Source organism: Cupressus sempervirens, chromosome 8, assembly GCF_028749045.1.
Source record: "Cupressus sempervirens isolate cs-2001-9-10 chromosome 8, ASM2874904v1, whole genome shotgun sequence".
In the NCBI taxonomy this organism is placed as follows: domain Eukaryota; kingdom Viridiplantae; phylum Streptophyta; class Pinopsida; order Cupressales; family Cupressaceae; genus Cupressus; species Cupressus sempervirens.
In genome coordinates this window covers 781011450-781031539 of record NC_143125.1, presented here as the reverse complement: position 1 = coordinate 781031539, position 20090 = coordinate 781011450, and the positions used below count along the sequence as shown (strand labels likewise).

Here is a 20090-nt window from a genome sequence, read left to right as displayed (position 1 = left end):
TCAGCCGTGCTTATCCAGAGCAAACAACCTAGGATCTTGGCACCACAGGCTCCCTCTTATAGCGCACTCACTTCTCGGGGCTACCAAGATCTGCTTCCCAAGGGGCATGACTTCCCAAGGGACTATTGCCTCTACTAAGGACCACAAGAATGTAGGATGTCTTCACAGGCATGGGTGACCCCTTGAGCTAATGGATAGAAAGGATTTTGGCCACTAAAACATGGTTTTTAGTAAGGGCATTCTGTTCGGCAAGTTAATGATAAACTTCTGTAGAAGGTCTCCCAGCCTCGAGAACCAGGGTTTGATGCACCATAAGGGTACTAGAGGAGAGCTATCACGCAGCAATACCGCCGACACAACTTTCACTGTAATCGAGTTCTATATAGCGGCTGGAACGTTGACCTGGCTTTGGCCCGTTACCACTCTGAGGTCGTCCCCTGACATACCCAATATCAAGTATCTTGGTCCAAGGCAGGCCTCCTATAGAAGTTACATGGATTTCTCTTACACCCAAGATCCACGAATGGCGAGGGGAGAGGATACGTCCAATGCAACTCCTAGGGATCTAACACCGTAGACACGCTAGGAAGAAAAGAAAAAGGTTCTTTTTAAGCACCAAATGAAATGTTATCTAATCTAGGAAATCCACACACATAGTTTTGAAAGACACACAAAGTCTTCGACAACGTCCTGCAAACAAAGCATTAGTAGTTTATGATCATTTCTTCATCCCACGATTGCCACATGCTGCAAATAGACCATCAGTAACACAAAATCACCTAATCTATGTGCTAGAGAGTGATAGGAGCTTGAAATGCAGATTTTGATTGGTGCATGTGCTTACTATGAACCTAGGTGTGCTCTGACAGTACAGATCTAGGTGTGAAAAGGAAGAGCAGATAGTCATTATACCCTTCCAAGTGAGCTCCTTCCTTGCACCTACAAGCACAAAACAAGAAAACCCAAGTTAGATATGCATGTTCACGTCGGGTTCACCAAATGTAGGACCAGAAAAATGGGCTAAAATGCATAACATACTATGAGAAAATCACAAAACTCAATCAACATACGTTAGCACCCACTAGTCTACCATGAAAGCCAAACTAATTAAGAAAGCAATAGAAACCCCCTTTTTCGTTTGTAGCTCCCATGTTCTTCTTTCTTCTCCAAATGATTGTAGCTCCAATTCACCTATAGTGCACACAAAATTGAAGCAAAAGCCCATGATAGTGATAAAGCCATGAGAATACTTGAAGTGTTATTTTATGAGAGAGAGAGAATGGAAAATGCAAATTAGTAGAGACTCAAAAACTCAAAGATTCAAGGACTCAAGACTTAAGCATTCTCCTCCAAGAGACCCAAGATGAGAGAAAGAGTGTTCATTTTATAATTTTCAAGTAGGGTGAGAGCATTGGATTTGTCACCTACAGACATGTGATGTGGCAAGAGATTCCTATGACACATATGATAGAATATGCCAAATGTAAGATTCTATGACACATGAGAGTCAAATTTGGCTAAATGTGGAAGAGAATCTATGACGCGTCATAATATTCCTCAACCCACTTAAAGCCAAGAATCTATGATGAATAAGCCAAATAGGGACATGCGTAAGAGGTAATAATAATTCCTATGACACATATGATAGAATATGCTAAAAGTAAGATTCTATGACACATGAGAATCAAATTTGGAAGAGAATCTATGACGCATCATAAGATTCCTCAACCCACTTAAAGCCAAGAATCTATGACGAATAAGCCAAATAGGGACATGCGTAAGAGATAAGAATATTTGATTATGACAAATCTCAGCCAAGTGTCAAAGGAGAATCCACGAGGTGTCACATCCAAGTGTCATGATGATGAAATATTTTATGGAATATTTGAATTAAAAATTCTTTTATTCCACAAAATAAGAATTAGTAGAAAATGGAATTAATGATGGAAAATGGAACTTAGGAAATTGTAAATTTCCATGGTTTGCAGATAATGAATCAATTAATTAATAAAATTAATTAATTAAGGATGATAATTGGGAAGAATAATTAGTGAGAATAATAGAATTAAATTATGGGTTATTTAATCCTATAGAGAAAATTAGTAAATGATTGGCCAAATTGATTAAATGAATGCGATTGTATCCTTTGGTGAAAATGTAATGATGATGGATATGGAATAAGATTATGATAGATAGACCAAAGCCATGGTCAAATTGATTGATAGATCGAAATTGATAACATGCCAAGGACACATGACATGAATTGGTTGATATGCAACATTTAACTGACATTGTAAATGCTATAATATTGAAATTGATTGATAAGGTTTGATCATAATAACATCAACGAACATTGTCAATGTTATTAAAATGGTCGATGATGCCATGACCTGACATTGAAAGCCTCAACAATGTCAAAGATTGAATGACATGAATGATAGTTTGACCTAGTACTGAGAGCCATGACAGTACTAAGGTCAGATTGATAAGTTGATAGGTTTCCAAGACAATGAAAGCCACAACAATACCGAGAAGTGGATAAATGATGATTGATTTGGGATGTTTGATATGTTTTGGGTTGATTAGGACTGATTTCAAGTGATTCCAAGTTGATTTGGGGTGATTCCGAGTTGATTTGATATGACTCCGAGTTGATTTGAAATTGATGTGAAAGGGGATACAAATGACAAAATATGATCAATCTGGCCAAAAGATCGAAGTTAGTAGAATGAGAAAATGGGACAAATTAGTATGAAGAAGTGATGAAATCGTAGATGCGAACCATTTTTGAGCGTCTACAACTAGTATTTTGGTTAAGCCATTGTTGAGGTCCTCTCCATTGGTTTGTAGACTACCAATTCCCCTAGGATGGTTGCCATTGATTTTGTTGGTTCTGCGATTGGTTATTCTATTGGTTGGGCTAGGATGGTTGGAGGTTCTGAGGCCATTGGGGTTGTTGCCGATTATTTTGCCAAGCATTATTCCAATTAGGTTGATTATATTGTGGAGGACCTTGGGGATTACGATTTTTGGCATTTATTACCATATAAATTTGAATTTTACAAACGGTCCTGAGGCATACTTTGATGTTGGGCCCATGACCGGTGTTAAGCAACAAAGAATACTTGCTCATCATCTCCATCTATCTTGATGTACTCAGTTGGAAGATGTTGGTTCTCCATGCTGGAAACTAGTTTGCATTAGCAATCCTTCTTTTGCTTTTGATAGTGGGGGCAGTATTTAGGTAATTGTAATTTAGCTTCTGCATGCTTCTTCTTTGCAGTCATTATTTCAAGATGTGTAGCAACATCATTTATAATAGCCTACTTAAAATCTATGAGTAGATTAGATATCTCAAGCTTTGAAATACCTTGACTGATTCCTTTAGTGACTATGGAACAAGTTCCCTAGCCTTTCTTCATAGTTGACCTTGAATAGTTTTGATAGATTTTCTTGAGGTCATCCTAGGAAGATTGATATACATCACCACCAGCCATTAGGTCTAGTGCTTCTAGACAATTGTCATTAACACCTCTCAAAAAGACTAGCTTTTGTGAATCCTCAGACAACACATGCTGAGGGTTCTTCTACAGTGTATACAAGAAACATGAAACATAGTCTTAAAATGTTTCTTCCTCTTTTTGTGATATCTTGAAGATATCATCTCCTCTTGAACTAGATGCTTTGCAATACTCTTTATATTTATCCAAAAATAGAGTTTGCATTTCATCCCAATTTCTTGTTGCATTAGCTCCTAAGCCCATGAACCATCGTAAAGCTAACTCTTTCAATGTTTCTAGAAATAATTTGAGCTTATGGGCATCAGTGTTGTAGTTAAAAATATGACAGAGTATGCGAAATTCAAACAAGAATGTATCAGGGTCTTCGGTTGTGAGGCCATAGAACTTTGGATGAGAAACTACGGGTATATTCTTGAGATTACCAGTATTTATGAGGCTTGGAAGAGGAAATGGAAAAGTAAGTTGTGCCATTACTTGAGGTATTAGATTATGAGGTTGCTGCTGAAAAGGAACATTGGGTACTGGATTGTTAACAACTAGTGGATTTGGATCAGTTCTATCAAAGAAACTGGCCAAAATTTTAGCAAAAGGTTGAAGACCACTCGTATCTATAGGTTCTACTCTTGAGGATGATTCTGTAGGAAAAATAGGGCTTGCATCTTCAAAAGGCAACTCAACTTTTTCTTCTTCAATTTCTTCATTCAAATTAACAAACTCCCGTGGAAGAAATCTACCATATTCATCTCGTTGTCTTCCTCTTTGATGCATGCAATTGAATTCTTCCCACTAAAAAGAAAGCTTTAAGAATGAAAATTCCTAAAAGAACTTAACCAAGAACTATGACTCAAGAATGCTCCTAACTTGACACCATACCTGGCAATGATGCCAAAAATGATCCGCCTCACAATAAGTGTATAATAATCATGCCAAAGGCCATAATTAGGAATAGTCTATTCAATCTAAGGACTATTTTTCCGCACCATGAGGTGCATTTAATTTTGTTAACCCAGGGATGTATACTTGGAATGGTCGGCACAATATGTGCACTAGGTTTCTTAATGAGTCATTATGCTTATGCTGTAGGAAAGTAAAATGTAAGGAAAGAACCCACACTAGTGCTGCAGGAAACTAACACACTTAACTCTTTACTGAAATGAATAATGGAAATGCAATTAGATACTAATATATATTCCAACTCAGTTCATCTACTATAACTATTCTTACAGATGCTGGAGGAACACTCACAAAGTATGATGCTATAGGAAGGAACTTACAACCTCTACTTACAATACTAAAGATGCTTGAAAACAAATCTACACTATTCTAATCTAATCTACCTCCCAAGTAGGCCCCCTTGGTTGGCTTCTGCTAATCTACTAACACAAAATGTAAACCAGGAGCTATTTCATTATGTTCCAGAAATTCCTTACATGAGAACGATACATAAAACTATAAAAAACAACTCACTGCAAGAGTCAACAATTTCTTGTCATTAACTTTCTTCTAACTTCTAACACTATTGGTCTGATCCCTATAAATAGAAGATTGGCACTTATTCTGAAACAAAAAAGTAAAAAAAACTAACTACAAATCTGCTAGAGAAAGAGAAGGAAAGATAATAGCTCATGGAATGAATAATAAAGTCTAGACAACCACTTTGCCACAATAATAAATGCAGAGAAAATATAACAATTCTTCATAGCTCCTCCATATTAGCGACAGTGTCCCTTGGTACCATTATGAATTTTTTTTTCCACTGTAGCTAAACCTTAACATTTTTTCTCCTTGAATGCTATTGGCTATCTTCAACCTTTCCCTTTGAATACTTCTGACCATCTTCAGCTTCCTTTGCTAACAGGTTAGTTACTATGTAGAGATATTTGCAAATAAGCATTATCAAATTAAATTCAAATATTAGAACATACATTCTGATGGTTATATGAAATACTGCATTATATATATATATATATATATATATATATATATATATATATATATATATATATATATATATATATATATATATATATATATAGGCAAAATATGACATACTATCTACCCATAAGTTAATCATCAGTTCAAGTAAACATTAGTTCACAAATGTCTTGGTGGAAGTAAAATAAAGTGTTTAAAATTATCATAAAATAGAGGCAATAATTAGCCTCATCAATAACCATGAAATAAGAGAACTCATAACACCATATTTTGTAAACTAGGGAAACCCTAGCCAAGGGAAAACCCCAGTGAGGATGGTACTCACAAAATGATCCACTAATCAAAAGTATCTAGTTAAAGATATTGTCCCTTTTAGGAGTCTATTACATGCATATAGTTTCTTGGTCCTTATTAGAGGACCTATCCTTGTTAAAAGCCTCAACCCTATTAGGAGTTTCTTCAACCTTGTTAGGAGCTGATATATACAAATACAAAATGTATGCAAGATGAGCCCACTGCCTAAAGATGAAATAGATGATATAGCTCCTTGATACAAAGAGATATATACCAAAACCTCTTTACCTGCTATTGATATCTTCAGTATTTGATATGGATTTGACTGCTCTTCAAAAAACTCGCACACCTCTGATCATACATCAGAATTTGCATCTCACAATTCACATATTACATATTCCACTTTTCATAATTGCACACTTTTAACTTTGCATATTACAATATTCTTATCCAGTCAGCTTTCAACCTTTTATACAAAATACATACTTAACTCTTGCCCACTTAGGGTTAACATCTAGGATGTCATCCCTAATTAGTTAAGTAATTATTTTGTAAAAATAATAATTCCTTAACCCTTAATATCCAATTTTCTGTTATTCTTTGCTTTGCCTACTTTTTGTCATAATTGGTAATTAGCTCATAACTTGTTCAATACTAACCATACTAATTGGCACACTCACATACATCATCATCATGATATCAGGTAGTCATACCTAACTCCACATGCGTCCACTATGCTTTAGTAAACCTCACTAACCAAAGATCTATATGTTCTATCAAATAAAGTATATGATATCTAAATAATTTTTGAAGTATAATTGTTATAACTGTATCTTCATTATCTACCCTCTTTACATAGGTGATACATTTCCATAAACAACAACATCAAATAATTACCTTAGTGAACTTATCAACATCTAGATCATGCTTAATTTCTTTTTAACCATTGCAAGATCTTAATCAAGCATACTTTAGTATCAAGCATATGATGAATCCTATAACAAGGTGCCACTTAGAAGGAGTGCTAAAATCTTATAACAATGTGTCCTTAATAGGGTCATTATAATCTGAGCAGGTTGCATAAATTCTTAATTGGGTGCATTCACTGAAGGAACAAGTTTTAGCTCTCAACCGGGCAACCTTTTATCTACAATAAAAGGCTATTGGGTATATTATCCCCTCTGTGGTTTTCACCTTCTCATTGAGGGTTTCCACATACAATTCTATGTGTCCATTGATGAATTATTTTGTGTGTGAGTTTACATACTTTTACTTTACTACTTTTATTTTTGTGTTGTCATTTAAGTGGTTATTGTTTGATTCTATATGAAATGGTTAATAGAATAACTAATTTTGGAGTTGGTACTAATTCACCCCCACCCAAATCAATATCGATCGAGACCAACACTTTCCCTTTTAATGGAAACTTCTTCCAAACTCTTCAAAAAATTGACATTTGAACCCTAAACCCAAAAAAAGTTCCATATTTCAAATTAAAATTTGGTGAAAAAATAGAAGGTTCTAGAAAAAATGATCCAACTTCTAGGAAGCATAACTTTTGATCTAGGATACTGATTAACAAATTATTTCCACCGCCAGAAAGATCTCTTAGTTCTATATACCTATATGGACTACATATGACCATTCTCCATTTTTAGGATGATACAAGGCCATTTACTACCTCAAATCTAACTCTAAAGAGTTTCTAGGAGGTCTTCGAGCAACTTAAAATTGTAATGTATTCCAAATTGTTAAATATTTTGATCTAATTCATTTTCTAGGTTCCTCAAATGTCAATCAAAATATTCCCTCCAACTCTCACCCTCCATTTCTTTATAATTTATGGCTCTCCAACAAAATAAATCATTTTAGAACTATATTTGCATTTTTCCAAAGGTGTGCCAAAATATTGATCTAAAAAGGTAACAAAAGAAATCAAAGAGTTGGAATCTCTAATTTTCCTAAATGGGTATCCAAAAATACAAACACATCAAATAGAAACTATCACTAGACATATTTTTGGGTGATACATGATTGCCCTTACACCTATAGATTCTTCAAGATCAAAATTAGGAGAGGAAGGATAGGGGATGAGAAATTTTAGAGAGAGGATATTTAGAGAAATCAAGGGATCCATTGTTTGAGTAGACTTTATATATTTGTATTATATACATAGTGAAATTCTTGTGAAGCTAGGGAGAGAGAGAATTGATGAAGGAGGGTTTGTGAAGAACCTATAAAAGGAAGGGGTGTGGGACTCATGAAGCTTCTAAAAAAGATAAGGATTCTTTTCAGGACTCTAGGTCAAATCTATAATATGGAAGGACCATGCATGTCTTTGATATAAGAATATGTTTTTGTTTGTGATCAAAATATAAGTTATATTAAGTATGTTAAGTAGTTGGTTTTGGTAACTTTCATTTTCTATGTCTTCTGATCTCTCTCATGTTTGACATTGTGATTTATTAGTGTATGGAGTAAATTTATTTCATATACATTTTGGAAAGTTAAGATATGTTGGGTTGGTTTATTCATTCCCTATCTCTATGTTTTAGATTGTTTTATTTGTTTGGGACAAACCTACATTATTTTGGGTAAGTATTTGATTTATGTAGGTCATACCTACCTGCTACATGAGATCATGTTTGGTGGGTACCACATTGTTAAAACTTGATATGACTGGAGATAAAGAAGGATGATCCAAGGATCACTATTGAGTATACTTTTATTTTTCTTTTGTGGATCTTCATCATGTCCAATTTTGGTTGTAAGGTAAACCTAGAGATATTCTAATTTTTAAAAATCTCATTTTGGAACAAATGTACAACCATAATGAATAGAAGTATAGTTTATAACTTTAAGTGAGAAAATAGTTGTGTAGTTGCACATATGCACTATGCAAAAAAAATGTATACATAACTTTTGTGTATGTGTGGGATAATTAAATGGATGGATAAGAATAAAGAAAATATGTACAATTTTTGTGTATGCATAAGAAGAATGGATGAATATCGAGGATTAAAGGATATAAGAATGAATAAGATCAACCTAGAGATAATTTAGTTTTAGAAAATATCATTCTAGAACAAATGCACAACCATAATGAATATAAGAACAATTTGTAACCTTTAGTAATAGAAAATAGTTTTGTAGTTGCACATATACACAATTTCAAAACATGCATACATAGTTCTTATGTATATGTAGGATGGATGAATGCATGCAAATGAAGGAAATATGCACAATTTTTGTGTATGCATCAAAAGAATAAATAAATATAGAGGGTTAAATAGATATATGCTGCATAGTTTTACTATAAGATATAGCTCTTTGACTTTTACAATTAGGGTTTCTATTTTGATTTAGTTTCTTAAGAGTTGAGAGGTCACTAAAGGCTATTAGGTTGTGTTCTTGAACTCTATTATGTTTATTAGTTAAAGAATATCAATTAAAGATGTGATATCTTATCCTATTTCTTCTATAAAGTTATAGCAAAACTTAAGATCAATACACAAATGATTTTATTTTTTCCTATGATGCACAAGATCAAAATTTCCCTTCCCTATGCAATGCTAGGATTGATGTGGAGTTGAGGTCATAGAGGGACAATTCCATGTATGTAATCAGTTCTTTGCATACTTATCCATAGAAAAAAAAGCTTCTTGTCTATTACAAATTGGACCGTGAGATCCATTTTGTTCAATATTTTTTGCCAAATTTACAGAGTTGGGGTTTATATGAATCACTAGATAGCAAGATTCATCTTGTGTATTGAATTTCACATCTTCTTTAGTTCTAGATGCCCCTAAAAGATTGCTTAAGCCTTAAAACTTATTCACAATTTCAAGTGGTAGGAGGTCAAAATGTATTTTGTTTTTTTGAAAAAGGACTACTTTTTGAGTTTCATTTAAAATTTGTCTTGCAGAGCCATTTTTCTAAGTTGTAAAATAATATTTTAATAATATTTTCTATATATTCATATTATTTTAGAATTTTTTATAAATAAATTGTGAAAATTTTGAAATTATTTAAAATTTTAGCATTTATAATTGCATTTTTTTTTATTGGTAATCACTTTTGACTGGAGCTATGAACTAGTGGAGCCACAATTGGGGGCCTCATCTCATGGTAATTTCGAGGTATTAACACCTCTAATATCTAGCTCTAAATACCTAACTTTGCAATCAACCCTAAAATTAGATCAACTTAGAGTCAACACCATCAGGATCACCAATCCCCTTGTTGCTCCAATCATATCTCCTTATACCTCCCAATTCCTTATCACTCCATGGGGAATCCCCTTATAACTCCCAAACACAAGATGACAATAATAGCTACATAGATGCGAAAACCCCAAGGAAGAAGCGTGCAAACCAACACCAAGCAGACACAATGAGCATAGTCAACAACAAGCATGGTGGGAATAGTGGGAACGATGGGTGTTTCAAACCCAAGACCTTAATCAACTAAGGCTTGTGACATTTATTGTGACACTGTGGGGTGAACCCCATTTACAATTGCATTTTAATTTTGTATATTTTTTAACAAATAAAAATTGTTATTTCTATATTAGCATTGATTTAAAGTACTTATTCTATTTTCTAATGTTACAATTTTTTAATAAAAAAATTAGTAAATAGCCAAGGCCTTGATTAATTTTGTTAAAATTAAACAAAAGGTTACAATAGCTTTACTTTGTTCAAACGGGCACTGATAGGAAAGAACAGAGAAGAAAACCTCCAATCTAGCCTCGGACAACTGTCCTATATTATTACATCTTGAAAGGGGCATACTCGAGTAGTTCCAACAAATATATACCATTTAAAATTACAACATTTTTCTAATGTTACATTATGCATATTACAATATTCTAATTAATTTATGTATTTTAATAATATTGATAAAATATTTAAATATCAAATTATTTCTATACTAAAAAAATGATTACAATTGTACTTGAAGTTGAGAAAGAATATATGGAAAAAGTCTTAAAAAATATTTTTTTGATGTGAATAGAATTTGAATATCCACAAAATTATATTGTTATACCATTATCCTAGGTGTCAAAGGAGGTAAGTGTATTGTTATTAATGTTAAAGGGTCAATCATTTAACATAAAATATCATGTTTAATATTTTTTTATGAGTTATTTTTTTGGGTGTCCTATTTCCTTAATATTTTAAATAAATAAATTACGTATTATTTTAAATAATACTTTTACATTTTTTTTGTTGCAAGTTACTTTTTGGGGAGTTGAGTTTTGAACCACCTAGAAAAAATATTTTAAATAAACAAAAATTATCATTAGTCCAAAGAATGACATACACACACATATATACATATACAAAAATTTATATATATTCTTACATATACATACATACATGCATGCATGCATGCATACATATCTACATATATATGTATGTATGTATGGATGTATGTATGTATGTATGTATGTATATGTGTGTGCATGTATATATATGTATGTGTATATATAGATAGATACACACACATACATTTATGCTGAAAAATTGTTAGACACTATGAATTGGTATGTTAAAGTTTTAGCAAATAGTCAATATCACAAATAAATTTATTATTAAACCTTTGAATATATGTATTTCTTAGTTATAGATTTTTATTAATTTAGAATCTTGTTAAAACAAGTATAATGAATTTTAAAAACTTAGTAATTAATATTTATTATTTTCTAATTTATAAAATATTTATTATGAAAATGATTTTTTAATTATATTAAAAAAATGAAAATCAAATTTTTAAATAAGTTACAAAATCATATGATAGGTAGGGGTGGCCACCAAGTTTACCTGTGTTGTAGACTCTTGCCTTATTATATATTTATACTAAATATTAGAATTTTTAATAAATAAAATATGAAAATTTTGAAGTTCTTTTAATTTCTTTGAATTTTTATCATATATAATTGTATTTTTTTTTACCAAATAAAAATTCTATTTCTATATTAGTATTGATTTTTAATTTTTAATATTTTCCAAAATTTATATTATGTATATTATATGTATTATGTTTAATTTATGTATTTTAATAATATTTATAAAATATTTAAGTATTATATATTTTATTAAATTATTTCTAAACTAAAAAATGACTACAATTGTACTTGAAGTTGAGTAAATATAGATGTGAAAAGTTTTTTGAAAGATTTTGTTGATGTTGTGAACAATTTTGAATATCTACCAAATCATGTTTTTATAATATTGTCATACATTTCAAATGAGGTAAGTGTATTGTAAATCAAAATTCAATCATTTAATAGAAAATAACATATAATATTATTTATAAGCTATTTGTTTGGGAGTCTTATTTTCTTAACATTTAAAATAAATGAATAACATATTATTAATGTCGATAGGCATTCTACAATGGCTTCTGGGGGAGTGAGATGGTGTGAGCGTATTAATGTTAACTTTTATTCTTTTAGGTTAAATTTGATAACCATCTACATGTCAAAAGTTTAAATCTTATTATAAATAGAATATACTTTTAAAATTATTTAATAAATACCACATAAAATATCCGTTTAAATTATAATATTTGGAATATAAATCATCCATTTTTTAAGAAATTAAAATAAAAAGCTTAGTTAGTAAAAATCTAAATAAATGAGATAAAAGAAATATAAATAATTTTAGATGTAGTAAATTAAATTATAATTATTTTGTAGTGGATATCTATCAGCATTTCTTTAATAGATTTATTTAAAATACTAGTTTTAGATACTATTTTTTTGATTTTTAAGAGTTGATATTTGAACCATTTACAAAAATATTTTAAATAAATAAAAATTATTATTGGTCTTAAAAGAATCAATTCTTTAATGCAAAAATGATATTCATTTTACAAAATATTCTTTTGTCTATTTTGTCGGCCTAGCTTTTGGTGTTTAAATAGAGGTCAGAAGTTCACTTAGCATCAATCCATAGACCAGATTAATGATATATCAGCTAGTCTTAAAGAAGATTTTGTTGATGTTGTAAGCAGATTTTGAAAGCTGAAGCATTAGTAGTGACTCAGTGAGTATTACAGATATGTATTGTTAACTAGACTTATTTTTAGTTCTTCAAATCCAGATTTGATTTAAGTGTCTATGAATAGTTTCCAATACAAACTTTTCCTTTATATATGCTTATGATTTATCAATTGATTTGTGCTTAACAGTGATTTTATTATTTAGCTCTTTAAATCCAGATCTGACTTACGTTTTTATAAACAGTTTTCTTTTCCTTCATTTATCAACCAGGTTGAGTTTAACAAGGTTTAGAATACTGAAAATCATTGCTTCGGGATCTTCCCATTAAACCGTTTTCCAAGCGTATTTGCTTGCCTTGTTTGTCTGTCCAGATTATCGTGAGTTTAACCTCCAATTTTAGCTTCCTGGGTTTCGGTTCCATATATTATGTGTGTTCATGTAATAATTTGAGAGCCATTTATATAGGGCACACGGTTTCTTTCAACACTTAAGACATATTTCCAAGTCTTACATTGGTTTCGACCGGTTCACTGATATGCATCTCGTTACTGTGAAAGTGTACTTTTGGAGCGGCTTACATGGATCTTGTGTGTGTTTGCAAGTTAGGAAGGAGGAATGGATGTCGAAGGTGGAGATGGAGATGGCCCATCGAAAGAAATGACCGCCCAGTGCCGGTCAAGTTTCTTCGGCGTGCGCCGGAAATCTCACCGCAAGACCGGAAAATTGTTGGGCTTCTTCGCCGAGATGCGAAAGCCCAAGGAAGTCATGTCGGTTTCCGAGAAAGATGCTGAGAACATCCAAATAAAGAGCTTCAAAACGGACGTGGAGGCCGCGGTTGCGTGCTCGGTGCTCCTCCACATCTTCAAAACATTTGTTGACGCAACACAGAAGAGAGGTGAAGCGGCGTACACGCCCGGTACTGGAGGACAGAAGGTGCTGAAATGCTACACTCTCCTTGTGCGACGCCAGTTGGAGTGCAAGGATGGCCATTCTCGGCTTCCTGACTGCGCCGGTGATCACACGGAGATAATTAACTTCTGCAAGGACTGCGTCGCCGACTTCAGAAACTTTGCGGAGGCTGTGAAGAGTGGTAGGCTCAAAATGGCCCAGTTGCAGGATTCTGGTCTCGAGGAGGCAGTGAGGATGTACCTCAGTGACAATGAATGCCAAGCTTCTGATCAGTTTTACCCCTCTGACAGGATTCCTCCTCCGAAACAGCCTTCTCGGAAAAGGAAGATTCCCAATTCGCAGAACTAATACCAACTGGACCATATTCGATTAGCTTGTCCTTCGACAAGCTCAGATTAGGGTTTTGGATGTGGTAATCATTCCAAGACCAAAAAATAAAACCCTTTCTTTCTTATGTTGTGTTGAATTTGGATGTCGTTAACATTCCAATAGGACCATATTTGATTAGCTAGTCGTCTGACAAACCCAGATTAGGGTTTCGGATTTCTACTAAAACTCTTATATGTTTGAATTTTGAAAGCTGGACATCACCTGTGAATGCAATCGCAAAATTTGGGTTTGTGAATATCTCATGTGAAATCTATTGAGTTGCTAGATATTTAATGTTCGTTTCCTATTCTCTGTCGATTTCCTGCGTTTGATTATCCGATGGCATGCACAGCACCTATGCTGTACAAACTGCAAAGAATTGCATACCTAGCCTTAGATACTTATTTGTTTTGAACTGTGAAATGAATCTTACTTTCATTTGGTGGTTGACGATTTTTGTTTATCTTGTTTTCATTGCTCCTCGGGTTATTTTGGTTATGGGAAAAATAATAGAGCAAAATACAACTGTTGCAATTGTTTTTCTCACTTCCTTATTTCCATTGCTTGTCCAGTAAATTTTCTATGTACAAATTTGGTTATTCCACAGTAGTATATACGTGCCAGATCGTTCTTGTTTTAGAATATACAAATTTGGCAATTGAACTGTTGTATATGGATTTCCCTACTCTTTCACATTAGAACTTAATATTATTGTTTCATTTTTCAAGCAAGCCTATTCTTGAAGAAATAATCTCACAGTAATGGCGCAATACATTTTCGTATCCAACTTGCTTATTCCATGTTTTATGAGGAAACAGAAAGCACAAATAATCATTGTGTAATGCTCAATGTTCCACTATTAGCTATCAAAATCAATCACCACATTATTATGATAACCATACCAAATTAAAAAGTCATCTCATGAGAGAGTCATGCCATGGCTGTAAATTTAATACGGTGCCATTCTGAAAAGTCAGGCTGTTACAGTGCCTGCAATGGCAAATTCCTTAGGAGTTAACGCTGGGCAAAAGCCCTGGGCATAAAAAAAAACATTCTTAATTTCATGATATTTCTATCCAAAAATGTAATCTATAAAGATCTTCGGGGCCACAAAAACTCAATCAAAACAGCAGCAGATGCACACCGAATATAAAACTGAGGAATCTATATATATTGTCAACCAAAACAGAAGCAAAGTGAAGTAGTTGTTCAATTTATATTCCATCGGTTGAGCAAAGATCTCCTATTAGTGGGCACTGGGCAGCACAAAAAACTTTTGTAAGCTATCAATATTTGGACAGAAAAAACACCAAATTTTCAAGTTCGACAATAACACAGGATATAATTTAGTAAAGTATTAGCTTGATCAGACTCAAACAAGTAGTGGCCAAACATCTAAACCACTCTCCAAACAATATTTAGAGCACCCAATATTCTGAAAGGAAATCCACCGCAACTTTCTTCTTTACTTGGAATCTGCTGATTTGCCGATCTGGGTACCCGGCATTTCTGAAAGGACTTTGTAGCTTGTGAATTGAACTTCCTCAGCGAATACCTGATCCCAGCAAATCATGTCATCCATATTACACAAACTCTCCAAATCTTTCCCAGCCAACATCAATTTCAAAATTAAACTCTGTAGATATAAGTCCAGCCCTAATTTCAGAGTCCATCAGAGGTACACAATCTTCAAACCCACGATCTGCAACAAATGAAATGGTGTCATAGTTCGTGTGTTCTTTTAAGAAATCTATGCAGTTATTACATGCATTGTTGTGCCCATCAGATATTTGTAACCAAATTCTTATTGAAGAGAGTGCATGAAAGCATAAACCATGAGAGAATTTGAAAATTTATTACAGGACTGAACTTTTAATGAAAGTATAAACCACGAGAACATCCAAAGATTGTTTGGTAGTTGAGAGAATTTGAAAATTGCTTAGAGAGATGCATATGATTTTCTGTGGTTAAGGTGTAAGGACTGATCTTTTAACTAAACATGCCACATCAGCAAAAGAGAAACAAAAGATCATTCCTAACAAAAAGGTGGGATTAGTAACGCCAATGGTGTATACTGCCTTCAATCTTACAGACATAATATAGAAACCTTACCATACATAAATTGGTCTGAGATACCTTACACATAAATGCAAGGAACTAGGCAATTATGCAGTTATTTCATACGAGTAGATAAACTAATCAGGGTCAAAATTATATGTCAAAATTAAATTAAAATATATAACATATGCAATCAACTCATTTTACGCATGCAAAGTAAATACATCTTGTAAGGAACTTCTTATTCAAGTAAAACAGAAGCCCATAAACTGCAATTCTCCACCAGATGAAACAGCGCAGGATCTCAGTTCTCTGCAAATGAACACATAAAACAAATTCATATTCAATAAGTCAGTAGACAAATAGCTAGGCTCATGCAGAGAGGTCACTGTCCAGATCAGGCGAAAAGTTTGTCAGATCTTCATTTGAATTCAAAACACGCTTAGCAACGGATAAACTCATATATATAACATAAACAAATGCACAAAATAAAGCTATAAGGAGAATACCTTTAAGTTGTCATAATACCATCATGACAAAATGGAGAGAAAAACATTGTCTGAGATGTGAAGAACGATTTATGGAGTTGGCATTTCTCCTACCTTGATCTGTCTCTTGACCTCGCACTCCTCTTTCGCTATTCCATTCAAAGAAGGCAAGAGATGAAAGATATGCGCAAATAAATCAATAAATCTAGAAACTCCACCTTTCAAGGGCTTTTTTTGAGAATATAAAACTTTCATATAGAATAAAAGTGGTGAGAAATGTAAGAAAATTAGAAATTTCCACCATCCATTTCTCTTTGCTTTTCATTTCAAAGATAAGGATAAAGATTGATGATACACTATTAAGTGTATTCTTTTTTCCAAATAATTATTATATATTTAATATATTTAAAAATGATAAATTATTACTATAATTACTATTATAATTATACACATGTAAATAATTAAGCAAAGAAAATATGAGTAACAATACAAAATAGGAATAGAATTGACAAAGGAGTCAATATAATATTATTATGACAAAATTATATCATAATTATATTTAATGATATTGTATATATGAAAAAAAAAAAGAAAAAAAGATTCTAATATAATTTTATTTATTTTATATCTTATTTACTAGAAATTAATAAATATGAGTATCTTATATAATATTATTGAACATGTTTTATTTTAAATAAATTTTCAATTATATTTTTTATTAATTCAAATAAAATAAAATAATAGGCTCAAAATTATATGTCACTATTTATGTTGATGCAATGTCTAATCATTTACTCATTTCCTATTCAACATGCTTAACCATGTCCTCATATGATTAGAATTGTGGATAGGGACTTCCACCACTCTCCATAGCCCTTCCCTTGTTTAAAAACCAACACCAATCTCCATCATCTAATTTATTTGGAGCATCCCATCATCTCATCTTAACATTACACATTGTCTCATCACCTAAAATTCTTACTTGGTTCCTTAATGTACTTCTTGAGAAATAAAAGAAAAAGATATGTCTAAGTTTACTATTGGTCTAAATTTATTTATCTTAAACTCCTCTCTAAAAATGACTTCGATACATTTTAGAATGTGTGGATCATCCATCTTGAATATCCCTTGCATTTTCTTAAGACTCAAATTACCTCTAAATGCTTGTAATTGGTAGATAGTGTAAAGAGAAGAAATTTCATCTATTCCAACCTTATTTCATTTTCCTACAAAACCCCAACTCATATTTCCTTTCAATCAATGTAATGTCAAACTCAAGTGCCTTGTAATAAACACCACACAAGAAAGCCTCTAATTCTTCTAGATCCTTCTTTCTCTTTCTTGAAGGCCTTAATTGTTTGAACACACCTATGCTGTCATGCCCATAATTCCACAAGGCAAAAACCCAACAATTTTGTTTTTGAATCTATTTCTTAACATTAAAATTATGTAATATTAAGTTAAGATTGCTAAAATTGTTAATAATGTTTAATCGGTTATAAGATAATTTATATACCTTCAATATAACATTTATAATGATACACTTTTCAATCTATCAAATATACTAATACTAAAATGTCTTAGAGTTAAAATAAATCTATTTCCCTTTTAAATTGTCACTTAATCCCTATTCTAAATAAAATCAAAATAATCTAAACCTAAATATGTAACCCAAGAATCTAAATATTTAAAAAAAAACTTTTGTCTTTATTAATCCTAACTTTCTAATCTTTGTCACTAACTTACATCTATAATATTCAACATTTCTAATACTACTTAATCATCATCTAAACCGCATTGAATTTTCTTAGCCCACATCAACTTGAAATGATAACGCGAAAGAATATATATATATTAGATTTAAATTAATCCTAGTTATTTCTTATTTATTTCCACCATTATTAACTCAACTCAAATTTGAATAATATGTTCAATATCAATGTCTCAATATTAAGCATTACAACTATACTACCCTAACTATAGTAATTCTTTACCAATAATGTCATGATAGATTCATCCATTATCAAAAAATCTCATTTATTAACTTATTATATGTATGCATTTATTTATTTTATTATTACTCTTGTGATAATTAACAATTGATAAGTATATATGTCTTTTCTTTGCATAACATCTAAATGAAACATAAATATATGTGTTATAGTAACTATAGTAATATCTACATATTGTTAACCCAAGCATCTGTCACATCAAATCCCCAAGAACTAATCCTAATCAACACAAGAAATTATTCTTACTTCTAATAAATCTGAACTATTCTAATACTTTTCTATTCCAACCTATACATCTCTCCATAATCCCAAGGTGCCTATGTGGCTAAGCGCATTTAATTGCCTTTTACCAAGTAAGGGGGAGTTGGTACAAAATTTGAAACTCCCAAGGCCCATAAACTAGTCATTTATGCTTCTTCCAAAGAATGAGGTGATGTGTTTTTTTGACATAATGAGTCTATGGAGTATGTTTGCTATTTACCTCCTTCCTTGTCTTGGCATGCATACCAAGCAATGTCTTTCATCCATAATTTGATAAACCTTATTACAAAAGTGGGTGGCTGCTTGAGTGAATAGGAAGGAGTTTATTTTTGACATAAGTCAGATTGTTTAGCGCTATAAGCACTTAAGTGCATGGGATGGTTCCTTCCCCATCAAATACCTACATGCATGGAATAAACAAAAGATCTTAAACTGTACTTAGGCTGACTTGGACTGACAAAGTCATATCCTTGCACTCAATTCTTCCCCCTTTTTCTCCAGCACCTACTCCCTCTTTTCTAGGCGAGGAGTGTGGGAAATCTAAATTATTTAATTTTGTAGTGATTTGACAAGTGTTGGGCACCTAGTGTTTAATGGGCAGCAATTTGATTTAAATGTTATATGTTTTTTTGTTGGTTATTTTATTGTTAAATGTCTCATCCATCTGCTAGGTTGACCCTCACTTGGGGATTCCATCTTTAATTCTCTTTGAATTCTAATTTTAAATGATAGTGATTTGTACTTTAGGTGTTTCCTTTAAATTATTTTATTATGTTATATCATTCTTGTTAATTAGGTATTCTATTATTTTATTGGGAAGATACTATAGTATATTCTCTGATTATTATATTGGTCTATATTAGTAGATATTATTTCCACTTCCTCCATATAAAATCCAGAGAGTAATTTGTATGTCTACAACAAGCTTTATGTTTTATGCCTTATAACTTATATGTCATCTATTTGTTTGTCTCTACTACTATAGTCTAAGGTATCATGATATCTTTTGCAGTGATACATTAGAGATTTCTAAATTATGTTATGATAATCTAAATTGATGATCTTATTGCTCCATTTGGCCAATAGCCTCAACACCAAAAACACATAAAGAAACATGAAAAAATTCTTATATGAAAGAGATCTGATTATTCTCATCTATGGATTTAGAAAATTGGAGATACCTTATGTATATAGCTCACAAACTTTCAAGTATTTTAACATTCAGAATGATATT

The 20090-nt window shown here is 32.1% G+C and overlaps 1 protein-coding gene across 1 annotated transcript; it reads left to right on the top strand.

Moving 5' to 3' along the window:
* The first annotated feature begins 12716 nt into the window (after positions 1-12716).
* LOC149544737 (uncharacterized) lies at positions 12717-14307 on the top strand. Its single transcript, XM_089796436.1, has 2 exons — positions 12717-12802; positions 13366-14307. Exon 2 carries the CDS (start codon positions 13375-13377, stop codon positions 14014-14016), a length of 642 nt encoding a protein of 213 aa, XP_089652562.1. The 5' UTR covers positions 12717-12802; positions 13366-13374; the 3' UTR covers positions 14017-14307.
* The last annotated feature ends 5783 nt before the right edge of the window (positions 14308-20090 follow it).

Excerpts from the sequence above, each read along its gene's own strand:
- LOC149544737 (XM_089796436.1), top strand. The coding sequence starts at position 13,375 with ATGGATGTCGAAGGTGGAGATGGAGATGGCCCATCGAAAGAAATGACC.